This window comes from Onychostruthus taczanowskii, unplaced genomic scaffold (genome assembly GCF_017590055.1).
Source record: "Onychostruthus taczanowskii isolate IOZ18803 unplaced genomic scaffold, ASM1759005v1 scaffold192, whole genome shotgun sequence".
NCBI classification, from domain to species: domain Eukaryota; kingdom Metazoa; phylum Chordata; class Aves; order Passeriformes; family Passeridae; genus Onychostruthus; species Onychostruthus taczanowskii.
Window position 1 is genome coordinate 329,818 of NW_024499151.1, and position 16,546 is coordinate 346,363.

The window sequence follows — 16,546 nt, forward strand, 5'->3', positions numbered from 1 at the left end:
TAAACACCAGCACCAAACACTGAACTGGGGCAGTTTAAACCAGGCTTAGTCCAGGACAGGGTGACACAGAAGGAAGATTTAAGTAACCCAGCTTTCCAATGTACAACCACTGAGTGATCAACACCTCATTCCTGTCATTCCATCTGCTCCTCCTAGAACCAAGGGTTTTTTTACATGTATTTCTTCAGGAGTTTTTTTAGATTTGTACCTTTTAAAGCATCGTTACTCACCAAGGCACTGGAGAAGATGGATCTACTACAAATAACTCCAGGGGCTGATGAACAGTGAGAAATAAACACCTCTCAAAAACAGCCCCCACTGCCAGCATTTGTTTCCCAGCCCAAAGTGGGCCCTAAATAGCACCAAGCCAGGTCTCAGCTCCTCCTCATCCTCCTGAATTCCAAAGCACAATGGGGCTGGATTTCACTCTTTATTTACTTCCTGCACTGACAACTCCACAGCAATCTACCAGAGACAGTCACTAAAATAATCTCATTTAACCCAAGTCCGTTCTTCCACCCAGGGAATGGCTGCCAGTGCCAGAGGGCAGGGATGGGTGGGATCTGGGCAATGAGGAATTGTTCCCTGGCAGGGTGGGCAGGGGCTGGGATGGAATTCCCAGAGCAGCTGGGGCTGCCCCTGGATCCCTGGCAGTGCCCAAGGCCAGGCTGGACACTGGGGACAGGGGAAGGTGTCCCTGCCATGGCAGGGCTGGCAGTGAGACCATCTTTGACCTCCCTTCCATCCCAAACCATCCTGCTTCCATTCCATAAAAACCTCATTCTCAGCATTTCCAGATCACCCCTGTGAACCACGGAAGAGATTCCCAGCAGTGCCTAAGAATTATCCAGCTGCTCATTATTTTATATTGGTTCATTAATTCGCTCTGATTAACAAACATTTTGCAGCCATTTCGTGCTTCCCACACAGCTTCAGGACTGTATCATCTGTGGGGTCAGAGGTTTAGCTTTTTTTTTCAGCTTTTTTTTTTCTACCATTTCTGCAAAGTTAAAAGAAATTTTAAGAGGTAAGGCACTTGTCCCTGAAGTACTTTTCTAAATTTTATGGTGTTTTTTTCAGCTGTGACAGGTACAAGAACTGTCCCAGTGACTGAAGATATGACATAATCCCACTGGAGTAGGATGAAAAAGACTTCTGTAGTTAACAACTGATTATCATGAAAAATGCAGCTGTATTATGCCAAAACTCTGACTGGAGGGAGAGCAAAGATAAGGATGAAAACAGCAGGTGTTTGGGATTGTTTTAATTTCTAGTTCCTTCTAACATGACAGCAGGATTTGTTTAACAGAAATATTAAAGATATCATCCCAGGCAAGCAGAAGTTACGTGTTCATCCTCTGACACATCCTCTGTGACTAAGGGAAAAACAAAAGGAAATAGAAAATTCAACTTTAACACAGGAGGCTTTGGAAAACAACAGGAGCTGGTCAGAGCAGGCTGGTATTTCTGTGATCTTTAAAGAATGACATTTTCCACTGCACTCACAGAAGGAAGAATGGAAGATAAACTTCAGAAATATTTTCTAAGAATGTTCTGGGAGGGTAGGAAAAAAAAAACCAAAGCAATTACAAGAAGTTTCTGCATTTCAAAGAACAAATCAAGTGTACCTGGAAATTTCAAAAGGATTTCAAAGCCACTAATGGAATGGTTTGGTTGGAAGAGACTCTAAAGATATCTAATTCCAACCCCCTTCCATATCCCATCCAAGCCCTTGATAAAATAATAAAAGATAATAAAAGGAGCCAAAGAAGAGTCTGGAATTTATACCAAATCACCTGCATTTTTGGTGAGGTTAATGCCTGACACACTGTAATTATCTTAGACATTAATTAGTGACACATCAGCAGCACACTGGCATTTAAAGCTGTTAAGGTATACAACAACAGAGCTTTGGGGATGCATTTTATTTATTTATTTATTCATATGGCAAGAACCCACCTGTTTTTGATTAAAGGGACAAAAAATTCAACATTAGAAAATAATTCCTGAAAAGATTTTAAATGCCTGAATATTCCAGGCAGTGGTTTTTGGGTTAGGAACTCTCACTTGCTGAAAGTTCTGCATTTCCTTCCAACTTCTGCTAGAGAAATGTCTGGATGTGCCTTTTTCCCAGCAGGGGAGGCAAAACATCACTGCAGAGCAGTGGGTAAGGACAGAATTCCACTTTGGCAGCTTAGGAAAGAAGGCACAGATTAAGGAACAACCTCTGCTGACACCACCTCCTGTGAAGAATTCCTGCACTTCAGCTGCTCTGGGCAAGGTGAGGAGCTGAACCAAACCTGAAAAACTTCCAAAAATGAGTTTATTTATACCTAATATAGATTCTAAGGCTTCCCCAAGGGGAGAACACCCCACTGACGTGGGAGGCTTGGTGGGGTTTGGAGAGGCCCCGCTGATCTCACCTGCTCTGAGCTGATTTTCTGCTTGTTGCACAACCCCAGGCAGGAGCTGTTCATACTTTCCACTGCCTGTCCCTGCAGCTGCTTCATCCTGGAGCCTCAGGACAATTCAAGCCTCTCATCAGAGTTTCCATGAGCCAGGCAGTGCTGGCTCCCAGCTGGATGGCAACTGGCCCAAGGGCCAATGAATTCTGCAAAGGAATGGCCACACACCCCAGCAATTCCCACTGATTTCCCTCCACAAGTTCTGGTTGCCACCAGAAACTCTCTCATTATTTAACCTGCAAGAAATGGACATTTTAGTTCTCACTTCACCATCTTTTTCCATAGTAATGGACATTTCAGTCCTTATTTCATCATCTTTTCCAACAGTAATGGACATTTTAATTCTTGTTTTCTATTTCCATAGTAATGGACATTTTAATTCTTATTTCATATTTCCATAGTAATGGACATTTTAATTCTTATTTCATCTTCTTTTTCCACAGTAATGGACATTTTAGTTCTTATTTTCTCTTTCCACAGTAATGGATATTTCAGTTCTTATTTTGTCTTCTATTTCCACAGGAATGGACATATTCCTACTGCAGCTTTCAGGAATTATCAACAATTCTATACTAAAATATTCAGAGATGGGAGTTGTTCTTAAAGAATTTAACAATATCATCTCACTTGCTGGGTTATCAGAAAGGTGGAGGATATTTTAACTACAAACCCACAGAAGTGTTTTGTTTAACTATATGGATTATGAATGGGGTAATAAAAACAAACAGGAAAAAAATCCATTTATTATAACAATACAACTTGGCTTTTCTGGCACTTCACCAGCTCAGCTTCCTACCTTCAGGAAAAAAAACCAAAAAAATAACAATTCTCCTGCCTTTCAGCCAGTTCTTCTTGGAAAACAGCCTGAATTTTAAGAGGCTTCCACACAAACAGCCACTTGTTTTGAAATCAGGATCAAACCTTCAGGAAGTTTCCAGAATGGTTTTCAGTCCATGCAAGAAAATAAAGTGATTTTGGTGCATCTAGAAGTCAAACCCCTCAATTTATGGGTATTTTAGGATTATTTTTGCCAAGCTGTGTGATACAGACATTTTCAATAAATCAATTTATCAAAAAGCCCTGCACTGGCAGAGCTGGCCCTCCCACAGCACTGCTGTACCACAGGTACTCTCTCAATTTTCCTGCTGCCTTTTGCATTTCAGCAACACAAAGGAACTCCAATCCAGCTCCTGAGAGCTCAATTACCAAGAGTTGTTTGCCAGCACCAAAATAACTGCAAAGAAAACCTCAAAAAGCAAAATCACACCCAGCTCTTCACTTGTGAGCCTCTGAAAATCTGCCCAGGGGAGAGGGAAGTTACATTTTAATAAATGAAATTCACTGAGAATTGACAGCTCTGCTTCTGTGATTGATCAATCACTGACTGCCATAATTAATTACATTAATTCTGGTTATCTCTGGCAGTAAAAAATGCTGAGAGGAAGAGAGCAAAGGTTTAAAGCAGGTGCTGCTGGATGATTCTGTTCCCATCTAAAGCTGGCAGAAGCTCACAGACTCCATTTATTGTCACATCCTAAATCCCTGTGCCTGGCAGCCACCACTCACCCACCACCTTGTTTTTAATATTAGCATTCCCAAACATTTTAGGACAATGTTCCATAGTTTAATTATGCATCACACCCACAAAAAAAAATTTTAAATGGTATTTTAGAGCTCTGTCATGACTTCAGGTCCACTGAACACAGCCCATGTTTCAACCATTCCCAGCACATTTCCATATTTTATGAGGATAAAAAGAGCACCTGGCCAGAACAAGAGATAAAAGCCCAACAAAAACCACCCCAAATGGCCACGGAGGAAAGTGCTTAAAGACTAGGAACAAATCCCAAAATTCAAGCAAATCCAGGCAGCTCAGGGGTCCCTGCCCAGGGCTGGAGCTGGATCATCCCTGGGGTCCCTTCCAAGCCAACCCATCCCAGGATTTTCTGTTTTCACACAAGAACAGCCCCCAGACTTCACTGGAAATTCTAGTTCATATCAATATATGAATTTGCACCATTGTTTTATAATTATTTCCCTCATTTTCAGCTCTCCTGACCTTCAGTTACGACACCAAGTAATGTTATTTATTAATATGCAATATAATTTAGAAACACTGCTTATTAAAAGTTGAATTAATTACTTCAGCAATTTCTGACACAGAACTAAACCTTTGCTGCTATAATTTAAACCTGCTCTGCATGGGACAGTTCAGTGACTGCTGATATTAATAATTATATCATGCTGGGGTGTTTGGGCTGAGTTTCACATCAGTCTCACCTCCAAACCACGGCTCTTATTTCCATATTTTTAATTAATGAATGGGACAATAATGCTGGGAACAAAGCTCCACTTGCTGCTACAAAAAGGCAGAACCCAAGGAAATGGTGATCCCAGGGATGCCTCAGGTTTGAGCTTTTCTATTTTCAGACCATGTCCTGCTTTAGTGGGTGGGTCTCGCTTCATATCCTCGGATGGTGAGCTCTGTGCACAGAGCAGGGACACAAAACAATTCCTGCTCCAGCTGGGCACCAAGGACAAATGATCCAAATCTCAGCCCAGGAGCACAAACCCCGTGGGCTGCAGAGAGAAAAACAAGCAGGATGGGAGTGCAGGGGCTGAGCTGGAATTGGACACTGAACTGCAATGTGCACATGGAGCAGAGCTGATCCCAGGGAGAGACCCCGGGAGCGCTCGTGCATTTTGGGGCCATTTGGGTTCATCTTGGGGGCAGCCCTGGCTGGGCTCTGGTGCTGCCCAAGGTGCATCCATGGAGGCCTTTGGATAAATCTTTATTAAAATATTTATTAAATTTTATTTTAATAAATTATTATGTTTCCCTACTTTATTCTGTAACTCTGTCCAGCCCCTCTGCTCCAGGTCAGCATTCCCAAAGCACCACCAGGGATTTCACCAACGTTTTCCCAAATTTCCCTTTTCTCCAAGAAACCAAAATTGTTAATCCTGGCACAGCTCTGACCTCGGGTGGGATCTTTCTCCCAGACTCTGAGCTCAGGATTGCAGCACTGGATCCCAGGGAAGCAATTTTTGTGAAGAATTCCAACACTGAGGCTTCTCAGCACAATTTTACAGCACTGCTCTTCTAGGTTTAGGTATTTTTAAGGCACCCAACAATCATCTGGTGCAGCAAGAGTTATTTGAGTATTTAAATAAATCTATAAATATTATATATTTCCTTTTTTTTTCTACCTATAGAAGCATTTGTATTGTTTGCTTGAAGCACTGACTGATCAGCCCACTCTGAGGATTTCAATAAGTGGATTTTTGGCCCAGAATTAATTCTTTTGGGGACCTACAGAAGGTCCAAGTGTGATATAAACCTGAAGCTGCTCAAAATACCTCCACTTAACTAAACACCTCCAGAAGCAGTATTGAAAAACTTCTCACAATGGAAGGTTTCTCATTTTCTTGTAATGGTTTTAGTGTTCAAAGTAAATCCAGATTATTGAGATGTGATTTTGAGCCACACTCTTAACCCTGAGCTTTATTTGGAAACCAGAAGCATTACAAACTATAAACACTGCCACAAAAAAAAAAAAAAAAAAAAAAAGAGATTTTTTTTTTGGCAGGGAAAGAATGAAAACCTTCAAAATATATGCAGGTGCCAATATTTAAGTTTTACATTCCCTTTATGGAGTATTTTGCCAAAACCAGAGCTGTGGTCACAAAAATCCATAAATGTAAAACCACTTTTTTTTGGAAATCTGCTTTTAAAAAGTTTTTTTTTTTTAATGTGATCTAAGAGGCTTAAAAAACGTGAAGTAAAAGGATTATGAGGCATGTGGCTGAGGCAGGAAGAGATTACCAGAAAATGGAGATTATTTATAAAGAAAGTTTTATAAATACTGCTGAGAAATCTGCTAAACTTCCTGCAAAGCACAAGGAATTCTTTAAATACTTAAAAAAACCCCAAATCCACCTCCTGATTATTTCAATGGCCCAAAGCAAGGCTCCAAAAGCTCACAAAAAGCTTTTCTGCACTGAAAATCCCCCAAGCAGGAGGAAAAACAGGATTTTGGAGCTGGAATTCCCAGGATTCTGCTTCTCCTGGGCTGCACAACTCACCTTGCTGGGTTTTATCTTCAAGAACAAATAGATTTAATTTATTTTAGAGAGACTCTTTGCAGCCAGGGTTATGTGAGGACACAGACTCAGCTCCAACTCTGGGTGCACTTGCAGCAAGATGAATTTCTTTAATAATTCAGTTTTCCACTGAAGTTTTCCCAGAGAAAAGCTGCTCCCAGGACAGAACTGCCTGCTTTCAGTTTCTCTGTGAATATTAGTTGTTGTTAATGATGGAAAACTTGCTGCTGTGTTCATTAATTTGCAAAAAATGAGCAGATTAAGGTAATTATCACAGAACCATTAAAGGTGGAAGTGACTTTCCCAGCAGAACCATCGTGGAAAACAGGACAAAACATGGTCTAAAATATGGAACTAGGTTTAAAATATGGTTTTTAAACACCTAAAATGTCCCCAAGTGCCACATCCAAACACCTCTGGAACACTCCCAGAGATGGAGACTCCACCAGATCAAAATCTCAGAAATATTTTAAATTTAAGGGGAAATTGTCTCCATCAAAAATCTCTCCTCTGATTTTCAGAGGAATTAAATTCTTTGTAGGAGCTCTCTGTGCTCCTCTTTGCCCAGCTGAGAGGTGCCCACAGTGAAGGAGAAATGGAAACTGGCTTTGGGGTTTTTTTAAGCTTAGGATTAAGTGTGTGAGATGATATTTTTTGTTTAAGTTTCACAAACTGTGAGTTTTATAGTATTTTATTTTCATAAATTAAAAATGGAGCTGTATTTTTGTAAGGGTTTTAAGGAGAAATTATTTTTACTTTTAACTTAATAACTAACTACTTGTGGTTTGTAATATGGATTTTTTTATTTAGTTACACAATATTACATATGAAAAAGGATTAGTTTCTGTTTTAAAACTTTTATCTTGTTTTATTATATTTTAAAACTCTTAAGTTTTCTACTGTGTGATACTACACACTTCTATTTAAACTCCACACTTGTAATTTTGGTTCTATGATTTCATTTTCTCCACAGCTTCAGATTAAATGCAGGATTCTCTTGGTGCTTATCAGCACACAAAGTCTGAAATTCTCAGTACCCAGGGTTCCAACGAGGCAGAAATGAAATTATTTCGTTTTTTAACCTTCCTGTGAAGCTACTGATACATTTTCTTAAATAAATGAGCACACAGGAACACAGTTTTAAAAACAAAATCCACCTGGGTGTTGGGTGAAGAAAGAATTACAATTCCTCAAGCACACAATCAACACTGAAACTACCAAAAGCTGCAGATCCAGTGTAAAAGATCAGAAAATCCAAATTTTTCCGAGGTAATTTGCCAACTTGAAGACCAGAAAAGGGGGTTTTGTCTGTGGTAATTTCCTGTGCTTCAATAAAAAGGAAAAATCCAGAATTTAAAGGAATTCCTGAACTGTGCTTTAACTTGAGAGTAAGTGTTTAGGTCAATTTATGGGTTTTTTTACTCTGAAAAATTTTGGGATTGGTATTAAGAAACTGGTCAGGAAGAATTTTTATTTCTTCTGAGAATAAACTGTCACTTAGCAGAATTGACAGGAAGGTCTGGTTTTAAGAAACTCATCACAAACCACTGAAAACTTCTGATTTCTCAACTGGGATTATCAACACCCCAATAAAAACTGAAAAGGAGGAAGAAGAGGAACATTCAAGCAGCACAAATCATGATCTGGGAGGGACAGAACAAAAATAATTACCAGTGGCTGTCTTGTCTCACCTTTGATTGGATCAACCCTCCTCAAATAGGGCAATCCAGGATTATTAAGGGGCCCACTGAAGGGAAAAAAATCCCATTTAACTGGAGAGAAAAGGTATTTTAGGAGTGTTACATCTGCTGGGAGTGTTCAGAGAGTGGAACCGAGCAAACACAGCAAAATTCAGAGTATTTACAAACACTGAGGGTGGGGATCCTTTCATCAGCACCAAATTCCACCCCTCTGCTGCTCAAGTTGGAATTTTTTGGAATTCTACACCAAACCAAGGGAATTTTCTTAAATTTCACCCCCTAACCAAGGGCAGACTTTGAAAATCACCTTGGAGTATTTCTCAGGTGGTCCAGCCAGTGACATTTCAGTGTGCCCACGTCACCTCACACAAAACTCCTGCATTCCCCTGGACACCAGAACCTGCTCTGGAAAACTGGATACACCACGGGACAATGCAGTATTTTCCCCATTTTTAATTGTTTTTCTTAAATCATCCAAACGCTGAGGGCACCTTTCACACCTCCAAAATCTGGGATACAGCCTTAGGGCTTCGTTGCACTTCCTCTCTCTGCACCTTCCTGACATTTGGCCAACAAAACAAATTAAAAACGTGGCCAGTCCATGTGTGTTCTTAAAAATGTCCCTTATTTCCAGCTTTAAAGAGTCACCAGCTCTTGCCAGCTCTGTCACTTTATTAAATGAAGCTAAATTATGCATTTCAGTGCTGAAATTCAGTGACCACACACCTGATTTTTCATCTATTAAAAGTCTGTGTGCATTTGCCTTCCAAGGGCCTCCACCTGCCTTTTTTTTAATGTTTTGTGTTATTTATAAAGCTGAGACTCTTCTTCCCTCCTGGACACAGATATTTATTCAAGTTCAAGGCAGTTCTCCCATTTTTTACCTTAGAAATGTAAGTTATACAGGCTCTGTACATGTTGCCATCCATAGTGAAGATAACACAGTTATGCTGAGATGACAAAACTCAAATTCATTTGTTATTAATCTTTCAAGTGCATTCTGTTTAATTCAAATCTGTTTCAAAACGAAGCACCTCCTTCAGTACAAAAGGGTTTGAGAGCAAAACCAACGACAAAAACAGGAAAAAAACCCAAAACCACAACATCGGGTGCACCAAACACAACCTTAAGCACAAAGCTCAGGCTAGGGTGGTCCAGGGGTACTTTATTTTATTGCATTTCTGTTTCATGCACAGCTTCACCCTGGGCAACAGGTTCAGGACTCAAAGGAATTAAGGTAAAAGAGCTGTAGCTACTGAAAGACCCAGAATCGTGGAATCACCGAGGTTTGGGCAGCACGGAGTGCCAGCTGTGCCCAATGCCCACCTTGTCCCCAGCCCAGAGCACTCAGTGCCACCCCCAGGGGACACCTGCAGGGATGGGCACTGCAAAGCTCCCTGGGCAGCCCCTGCCAAGGCCTGAGCACCCTTTCCATGGGCAAATTCCTGCTGCTGGCCCAGCTGAGCCTACCCTGGCGCAATTTGAGGCCGTTCCCTCCGCTCCTGTCCCCGTTCCCTGGAGCAGAGCCCGACCCCCCCGGCTCCACCCTCGGAGCGGGCTCGGCTCATCCCCGCCTCGGCACGGAGCTCGGGCAGGACCGAGGGGGCGGGCGGGGACTCGCAGCCACAGCCTCGCCCCCTCATCCCCACCCCCGAGCGTTCTCTCCCCCGGCCCCGCACACCGCGCCCCCCTCACGGCTCCCGCCTCACCCGGTACGGGCCGTCCTGGAAGACGCGCGGGTCCAGGTTGCAGGCGATGGTGGCGGTGGGCAAGTCGCGCAGCGCCACCGCCTCCATCCCGCGGTCGACGAAGCTCCACTCCGCGTCCGCCTCCTCTTCCTCCTCCTCCCCTTCCTCTTCGTCTTCCCCGGGCGGCAGCGGCTGCCGCAGCGGCGGCTCCTCCATGGCCGGAGGCGAGCGGAGGCGGCCGCGGCGACGTCGCTGAGGCGGCTTCTCCCAGCCCCCGCCCGCCATCTTGTTTCCTTAGCCCCCGCCCCGCAGCAGCCAATCGGAAGCCGCCGCTTCGCTCCCTCCGGACCGTGTCAGCCAATCGGAAGCCGCCGCCGCCGCGGCAACAGGTGGCGCGTGAGGCGGCGTCCGCCATGTTGGGTGAGGGCAGCGCCGTGAGGGAGAGGCGGAGCTGCCGCCCACAAAATAAACTATATTTGTATAAAATATACTATATTTACCATCTATGCTGTATATCTAGTATATATTACGTATGTAATACACGTACTCACTATGTATAATATATTATAGATGAAAATTCACCATATAAAATACCATATATATACCACATATATATATATATATGTACACCCTATAGTGTGTGTACTGTATTTATAGTATTTTTTTATATTATATGTAATATATACAAAAATATTCTGTGTATACGATGCTGTATGTCTTTGTGGTATATATCTAATATACAGTATATAGTATATAAAAAGGTGCTTTGTGTACCAAAATACTGTGTGTGTGTATATGTGGGAATATAAATAACGTGCAGTACATATAATACATATAAAATATGTTGTGTATAATAATATACTCTATGTATATATATATATGTATTTATATATAAATTATATAATGCTATATTATTGCTAGAGAGAGAAAAACATGAGCTTTGTGTCCCATCCCTGGAAGTGTTCAAGGCCAGGTTGGATGGTCTATAACATAAATATTAAATATTTAGATAAAAATGCCACATAAATGTAAAAATTCCTCACTCTGAGACTTAGAACTCAGCTGAAAATTGCTGCTGTGTGTGTTGTAATTTTGTTATCTGCCTTAAGGACAAGCTGACCTTCCCTTGGTGTGCTTGGCTGGTTAGTCTGACCTAAGAGACCCAGACAAATATTTTTATTATTATGTATTTATTATCTTTTTAATGTAATGTGCCTGTATCCATATAAAATATTTTATATAATATTACGCTCCGATTTGTTTTTATATGTACTTAGCACCACCTTCCAGGGGAAGGCCCAAGCTTCAAAGGTCACAAGTTTTTTTATGAAGTTATTGGGTTTTATGAAGTTAGTGTTTTTTATGAAGTTATTGTATTGTTATTGAAGTTTTTTAATGCAGTTTTTAAATGCAGTTATTTTATGAAGTTATTTATTTTTAAGTTATTGTGAGATTCATGCATCTCCAGACATCCCGACTCCAAATTTCTTCAGCCTCTCTAATGGGTTTGGAGCCATTTAAGTCTTTTTCTGAGGGATAAACTAAATACAAGATGCTTTTGTGATCACTTGTGCTAAAATCTTCATCTTCTCAGATGCAGACGAATGGTCTCTGATAAGAAAAGAAACTTCTCTGAGCAAGCCCAGGTGTTTAATGCAGAATCCAGCCAAAATAAAGCCATTTTTAACCCAATTCTTTGATGCCAGAGCTGCTTCCTGACAGGGCTGGTGACGCTTTCCCCTCTTGAGGAGCGAATCTCTGGATTCTCTGCAGCTCCAAATTCCTGGAGGAATTCCACCCGAGGAATTTCCACCTGAAATCTGCTGTTCCACAGAATTCCAAATCCAGAATTCCGAATCCAGGAGCAAATCCCTGTCCCTGCAGCCTGGACATCTCCCTGGCAAGAAAACCACCAGGGAATATTCCCTGGCACGAGGTGCTCATTGCAGTTCAGGCGGCAGGTTTGAAGGGGGAAAAAAACGTTATTAATTGTATTTTGTGTAATTAATTGAGGCTAAAGGTCAGCTGAGATCGTGCCCTGCAGGGCTCCAGCGCCAAAGGACTTCTCTGCCCTAAGAGCTTAAAAGTTTTAAGCATTAATTCAGCCACAGACGTCAGAAAAAAAAATTAAATAAATAAACCTGAATCTCCCTAATCTTCAGATTTAATTGTTCATCCTTTATTTTTTCATAGGAAGGGAACGCGGCAGCGCTTTTGACTGGAAGAGGTGGAAAAAAAAACAGGAAAAAAAATTTAAAAAAAAGGATTTTTCCCGCAATGTTTGGGGCCAATTTCAGTGTAAGTGAGGTGATTAACGCTAATGATTTAGCCGCAGGAAAAGCGGAATTGCTGCCTGGAGCAGAGCCAGGGAAGTGTTCCCAGCACTGACACCACCACCTAGTGGCAGTGAAACCTCGGGAATTGCAGCCTTTTCCTGCAGGGATCTGCCTCCCAAACCCGCCTTTGGCGAGGGAAACGTGGCTGGCTAAAATAGAATGAAATGAAATGAAATTAAATTACATTAAATTAAATATAATGAAATTAAATAAAATAGAAAATGAAGTAAAATAAAATAAAGAAATAAAATAAAATATAAAATGAAATATAAAATGAAATTAAATAAAATATGAAATGAAATAAAATAAAATAGAATATAAAATATAAAATCAAGTGAAATAAAATAAAATAGAAAATGAAATGAAATAGAATATAAAATATAAAATGAAATGAAATACAATATAAAATGAAATAAAATAAAAAATAGAATGAAATCAAATAAAATATAAAATATTAAATGAAATTAAATAGAATGAAATTAAAATAAAATAAAATAAAATAAAATAAATTAAATTAAAAATAGAAAATGAAATGAAATAGAATATAAAATATAAAATGAAATGAAATACAATATAAAATGAAATAAAATAAAAAATAGAATGAAATCAAATAAAATATAAAATATTAAATGAAATTAAATAGAATGAAATTAAAATAAAATAAAATAAAATAAAATAAAATAAAATAAAATAAAATAAAATAAAATAATTGATTATCCTTCAATGGAGAGAGAATAAACATCACAGAATCCCAGAATTCTCAAGGTGGGAAAAGACCTTTAAGATCACCCAGCATCACCCCAAACCCTGTCCCCAAGGGCCACATCCAGACACCTCTGGGGCACTTCCAGGGACTCCAAACCTCCCTGTGCAGCTCGTTCCAGTGCCTGACCACTCTTCCCGTGGATTTTTTTTTTTTTTTTTTAAAATCCAACCTGAACCTCACTACAGACATTTTGCTTTGAAAAGCCATGAGATATTTTCAGCCAATGCAGCTGGAAATATTGAATGGAAATGGTGAATTCCCTCAATGCTGTTGATAAAAAAACAGCAGCAAATATTAAAATAGTGATCCAGTAAAAAAATTTTAAAATGTCTATTTAAAAAAATAAAAGAAAGCAACAAAAAAGAAAACCTGTGTTGTTTTAAGATGAACATTTTCCTTGGGGAGAGGTTTGGACCACTTTTAGCAGCTTTAAGAGAACAAAAAAAAACCCCAAACCACCCCTGAGATGTTTTCAGGGCTGGATCTGCTTAACTGAGCAAAAAGAATAGTGGGGAGAGGCTCCAGCTAAACGTGGAGCTCTGCAGAGTTTTGGTCACAGAACAAGAACAGATGGCCCCAGTGATTAAGCAGATTTAAGCAAGAAGTAAAACATAACTTTAACAACATTTAGCACCAGAATAAACTGTGAAACGAGGCTGGGGGTTTCCTTTATGGCTATTTCCTTTTGGAGGGCACCTGCTTTGCTCCAAGTGAGGTTGAATTAAAGTATTGGGATTTTGGGTACTTTATAAACTCCCTGTAAGTGTCTGGATTGTGTTGGAGAGGCTCAGACTCTTAGGGGGAACAACCTGTCTGAGAGAAATCAGCCCAGGGGGCTGCTTGGCACAGGAAAAGCACCTCAAAAAGTAAATGGGAGACTCTGTGATCGGGATTTTTAGTGAAATATCCCAGGACCTGAGGCTGTCGGGAGGGTGCAGCAAACAGGAGGCAAAGCCCTTTGGGCAGCCTGTGAAGGAGCCACTGACTGGAAATGGCAAAGTGCATTGGGAAAAGCAGGAGGTGGATTGGAAAAGCAGATCATGGAATGGTTTGGGTTGGAAAGGACCCTACAATGCTGCTCCCAGGGCAGGGTTGGAGCTCAGAGCCCCCAGAGCTGCTCCCAGGCCGTGCTCCTGGCTGGGATTGTCCCAAAGCCGGAGCCGCCGCTGGCACTGGGACCTGTGGAACTCCCTGAGCTCCTTTCTAGTGAAAGATGGAAATGAAACTCCATGAAACAAAACCAGCACAGCGGAGTTCAGAGTTTTATTGCAGGGATCTGCCTCAAAAAAGCTGTGTTTTGCAAGGGAAATGTAGCTGGCTGAAATAAAATAAAATATAAAAGAAAATAATAAATAAAATAAAATAAAATTAAAAATTAAAAATAAAATAAAATATTAAAATAAAATAAATAATTAAAATAATAAAATAACATAATATCAATTTAATTAAAATAAAATAGTTAAAATAAAATAAATTATTAAAATAAATAAAAAAGAAAATAATAAATTAAATTAAATTAAATTTTAAAATAAAATAAAATATTAAAAATGAAATAAATTATTGAAATAATAAAATAACATCAATTTAATAAAATAAAATGAAATAAATTATTAAAATAATAAAATAACATAATATCAATTTAATAAAATAAAATAAAATATTAAAAATAAAATAAATTATTAAAATAATAAAATAATGTAATATCAATTTAATTAAAATAAAATAAAATATAAAAGAAAATAATAAATAAAATTAAATTAAATTAAATTTTAAAAATAAAATAAATTACTAAAACAATAAAATAAAATAAAATAAAAATAAAACAAAACAAAACAAAACAAAATAAAATAAAATAAAATAAAACAAAATAAAATAAAATAAAATAAAAATAAAACAAAACAAAACAAAACAAAATAAAATAAAATAAAATAAAATAAAATAAAATAAAATAAAATAAAATATGTATTATATAAATTGTATTATATAAATTGCAGTCACCGAGCTCCTGCCCAGCGCTCCGCTCCCGGCCCAGCCTCTCCTGTGCCGCTCCCTGCCTGCTCCCGCCCGTCCCGTGCCCGTCCCGTGCCCGTCCCGTGCCCGTCCCGCCGCCCTCCCTCCCCGGCGCTGCCACCCCAAATCTCCGGGAATCTGTTTTCATCCCGGGTCACCCTGCTCCTCTTCCCGAGTTTCCAGCTCTGCCCCGGTGAATCGGCTCCTAAATGAGGCAGGGAATAAAATAACAAAGAGGTAAAAGCTTCTTTGGATTTTTTTTTTAAATTTATTTCTTTATTTATTTATTTATTTCAGAGCAATCAGTAACAGCCCCGGTTACTGATTCACAGCAGGGCTCGGACAAACGGGTTTGTCAGGCAGAGCTGCTGAAAGGAAATAATGAAAAGAAATGTCAGAACATTTCAATAAAACCTCAGTCAGAGCTGTTGGGAGAAAGGGGAAGGTTGGGGTCCTGATCCTGGGAAAAGGAAAAGTCATGGAAAAGGAAGATAAAGGCGAGGAAAAGAGGGGAAATGGAAAAGTAGGAGAAGAAAAGGGGAGAAAAGAAATATTTAAAAGAAAAAGAGGAAAATTAAAAAAGAAATGAAAAGGAAAAGAAAATGAAAGAGAAAAATAAAGAGAGAGAAAGGAAGGGAAAGGAAAAGAAAAAGACAAAAAGAAGGAGAAACAGAAGAAAAGAAAAAGAGAAAGAAAAAGAAGAGGAAGAAAGAAACAAAAAGAAAGAAAAAAAGAGAGACAAAAAAGAAAGATAAAAAGAAAATTAAAAAGGAAAAAAGAAAATGAAAGGGAAAAGGAAAAAGGAAAGGATTGTGGCATAACCTGCATGAAAATAAAATAAAATGGTCATTATGAATAAGACAAATTCTCATTGTACCTCTTGACTGCACGTCATGTACTTCTACATCAGCAACTCGAATATTTATATTGCTGCTTTGAAATATTCCAGGTTTTATTCCCAAAATCCATAATTATCACAAATTTCCTGAGGTGGGAAGATCCCTTTAGGATGATCCAGCCCTGCTGTCAGCCCAGCATCACCCCTGAACCCCAACAGTTCCTTTAAAAGACACATTAAACTTAAAAGTTCCCTGAGTTTTGAAAGAACAATTGGAATAAAAGCCAAGATTAAGTGGCAGTGGTGCAGAATGGGGGTGAAATTAAAAGCTGTGAAATGAAATTTAAAACAAGAGTATTAAAAAAAAAATCAAATGAACTGTGATTAGGGGTTACATTCTGAGAAACAGGCGCAATAAACCAGGAAAACATTTGAAATAAAAGTTAGATGTAGTAGGAGTTAAAATAAGAGTTCAAGACCATCTGGACACTTTAAATAAAGTGAAGAAAATCTCTGGGAGCTTCCAAAAGCTTGGAGTTATTTCCAGGCTCCCAAGTAAAATGCTCTGCTGGATCTAGTTAATCAATTAATTAATTCGCTAACGAGTTTTGTGGAGCACTGCGACAAGAGCAGCGTTTA

At 39.3% G+C, this 16,546-nt stretch overlaps 1 protein-coding gene across 1 annotated transcript in view; it reads right to left on the reverse strand.

Moving 5' to 3' along the window:
- Nucleotides 1-10,259, reverse strand: part of RCAN1 (regulator of calcineurin 1) — a 37,132-nt gene extending 26,873 nt beyond the window's left edge. Inside the window, exon 1 of the mRNA XM_041402097.1 lies at nucleotides 9,979-10,259. Coding sequence (XP_041258031.1) covers nucleotides 9,979-10,242 — 264 coding nt within the window. The 5' untranslated portion in view covers nucleotides 10,243-10,259. The remainder of the gene's footprint in view (nucleotides 1-9,978) is intronic.
- Nucleotides 10,260-16,546: the final 6,287 nt, after the last annotated feature.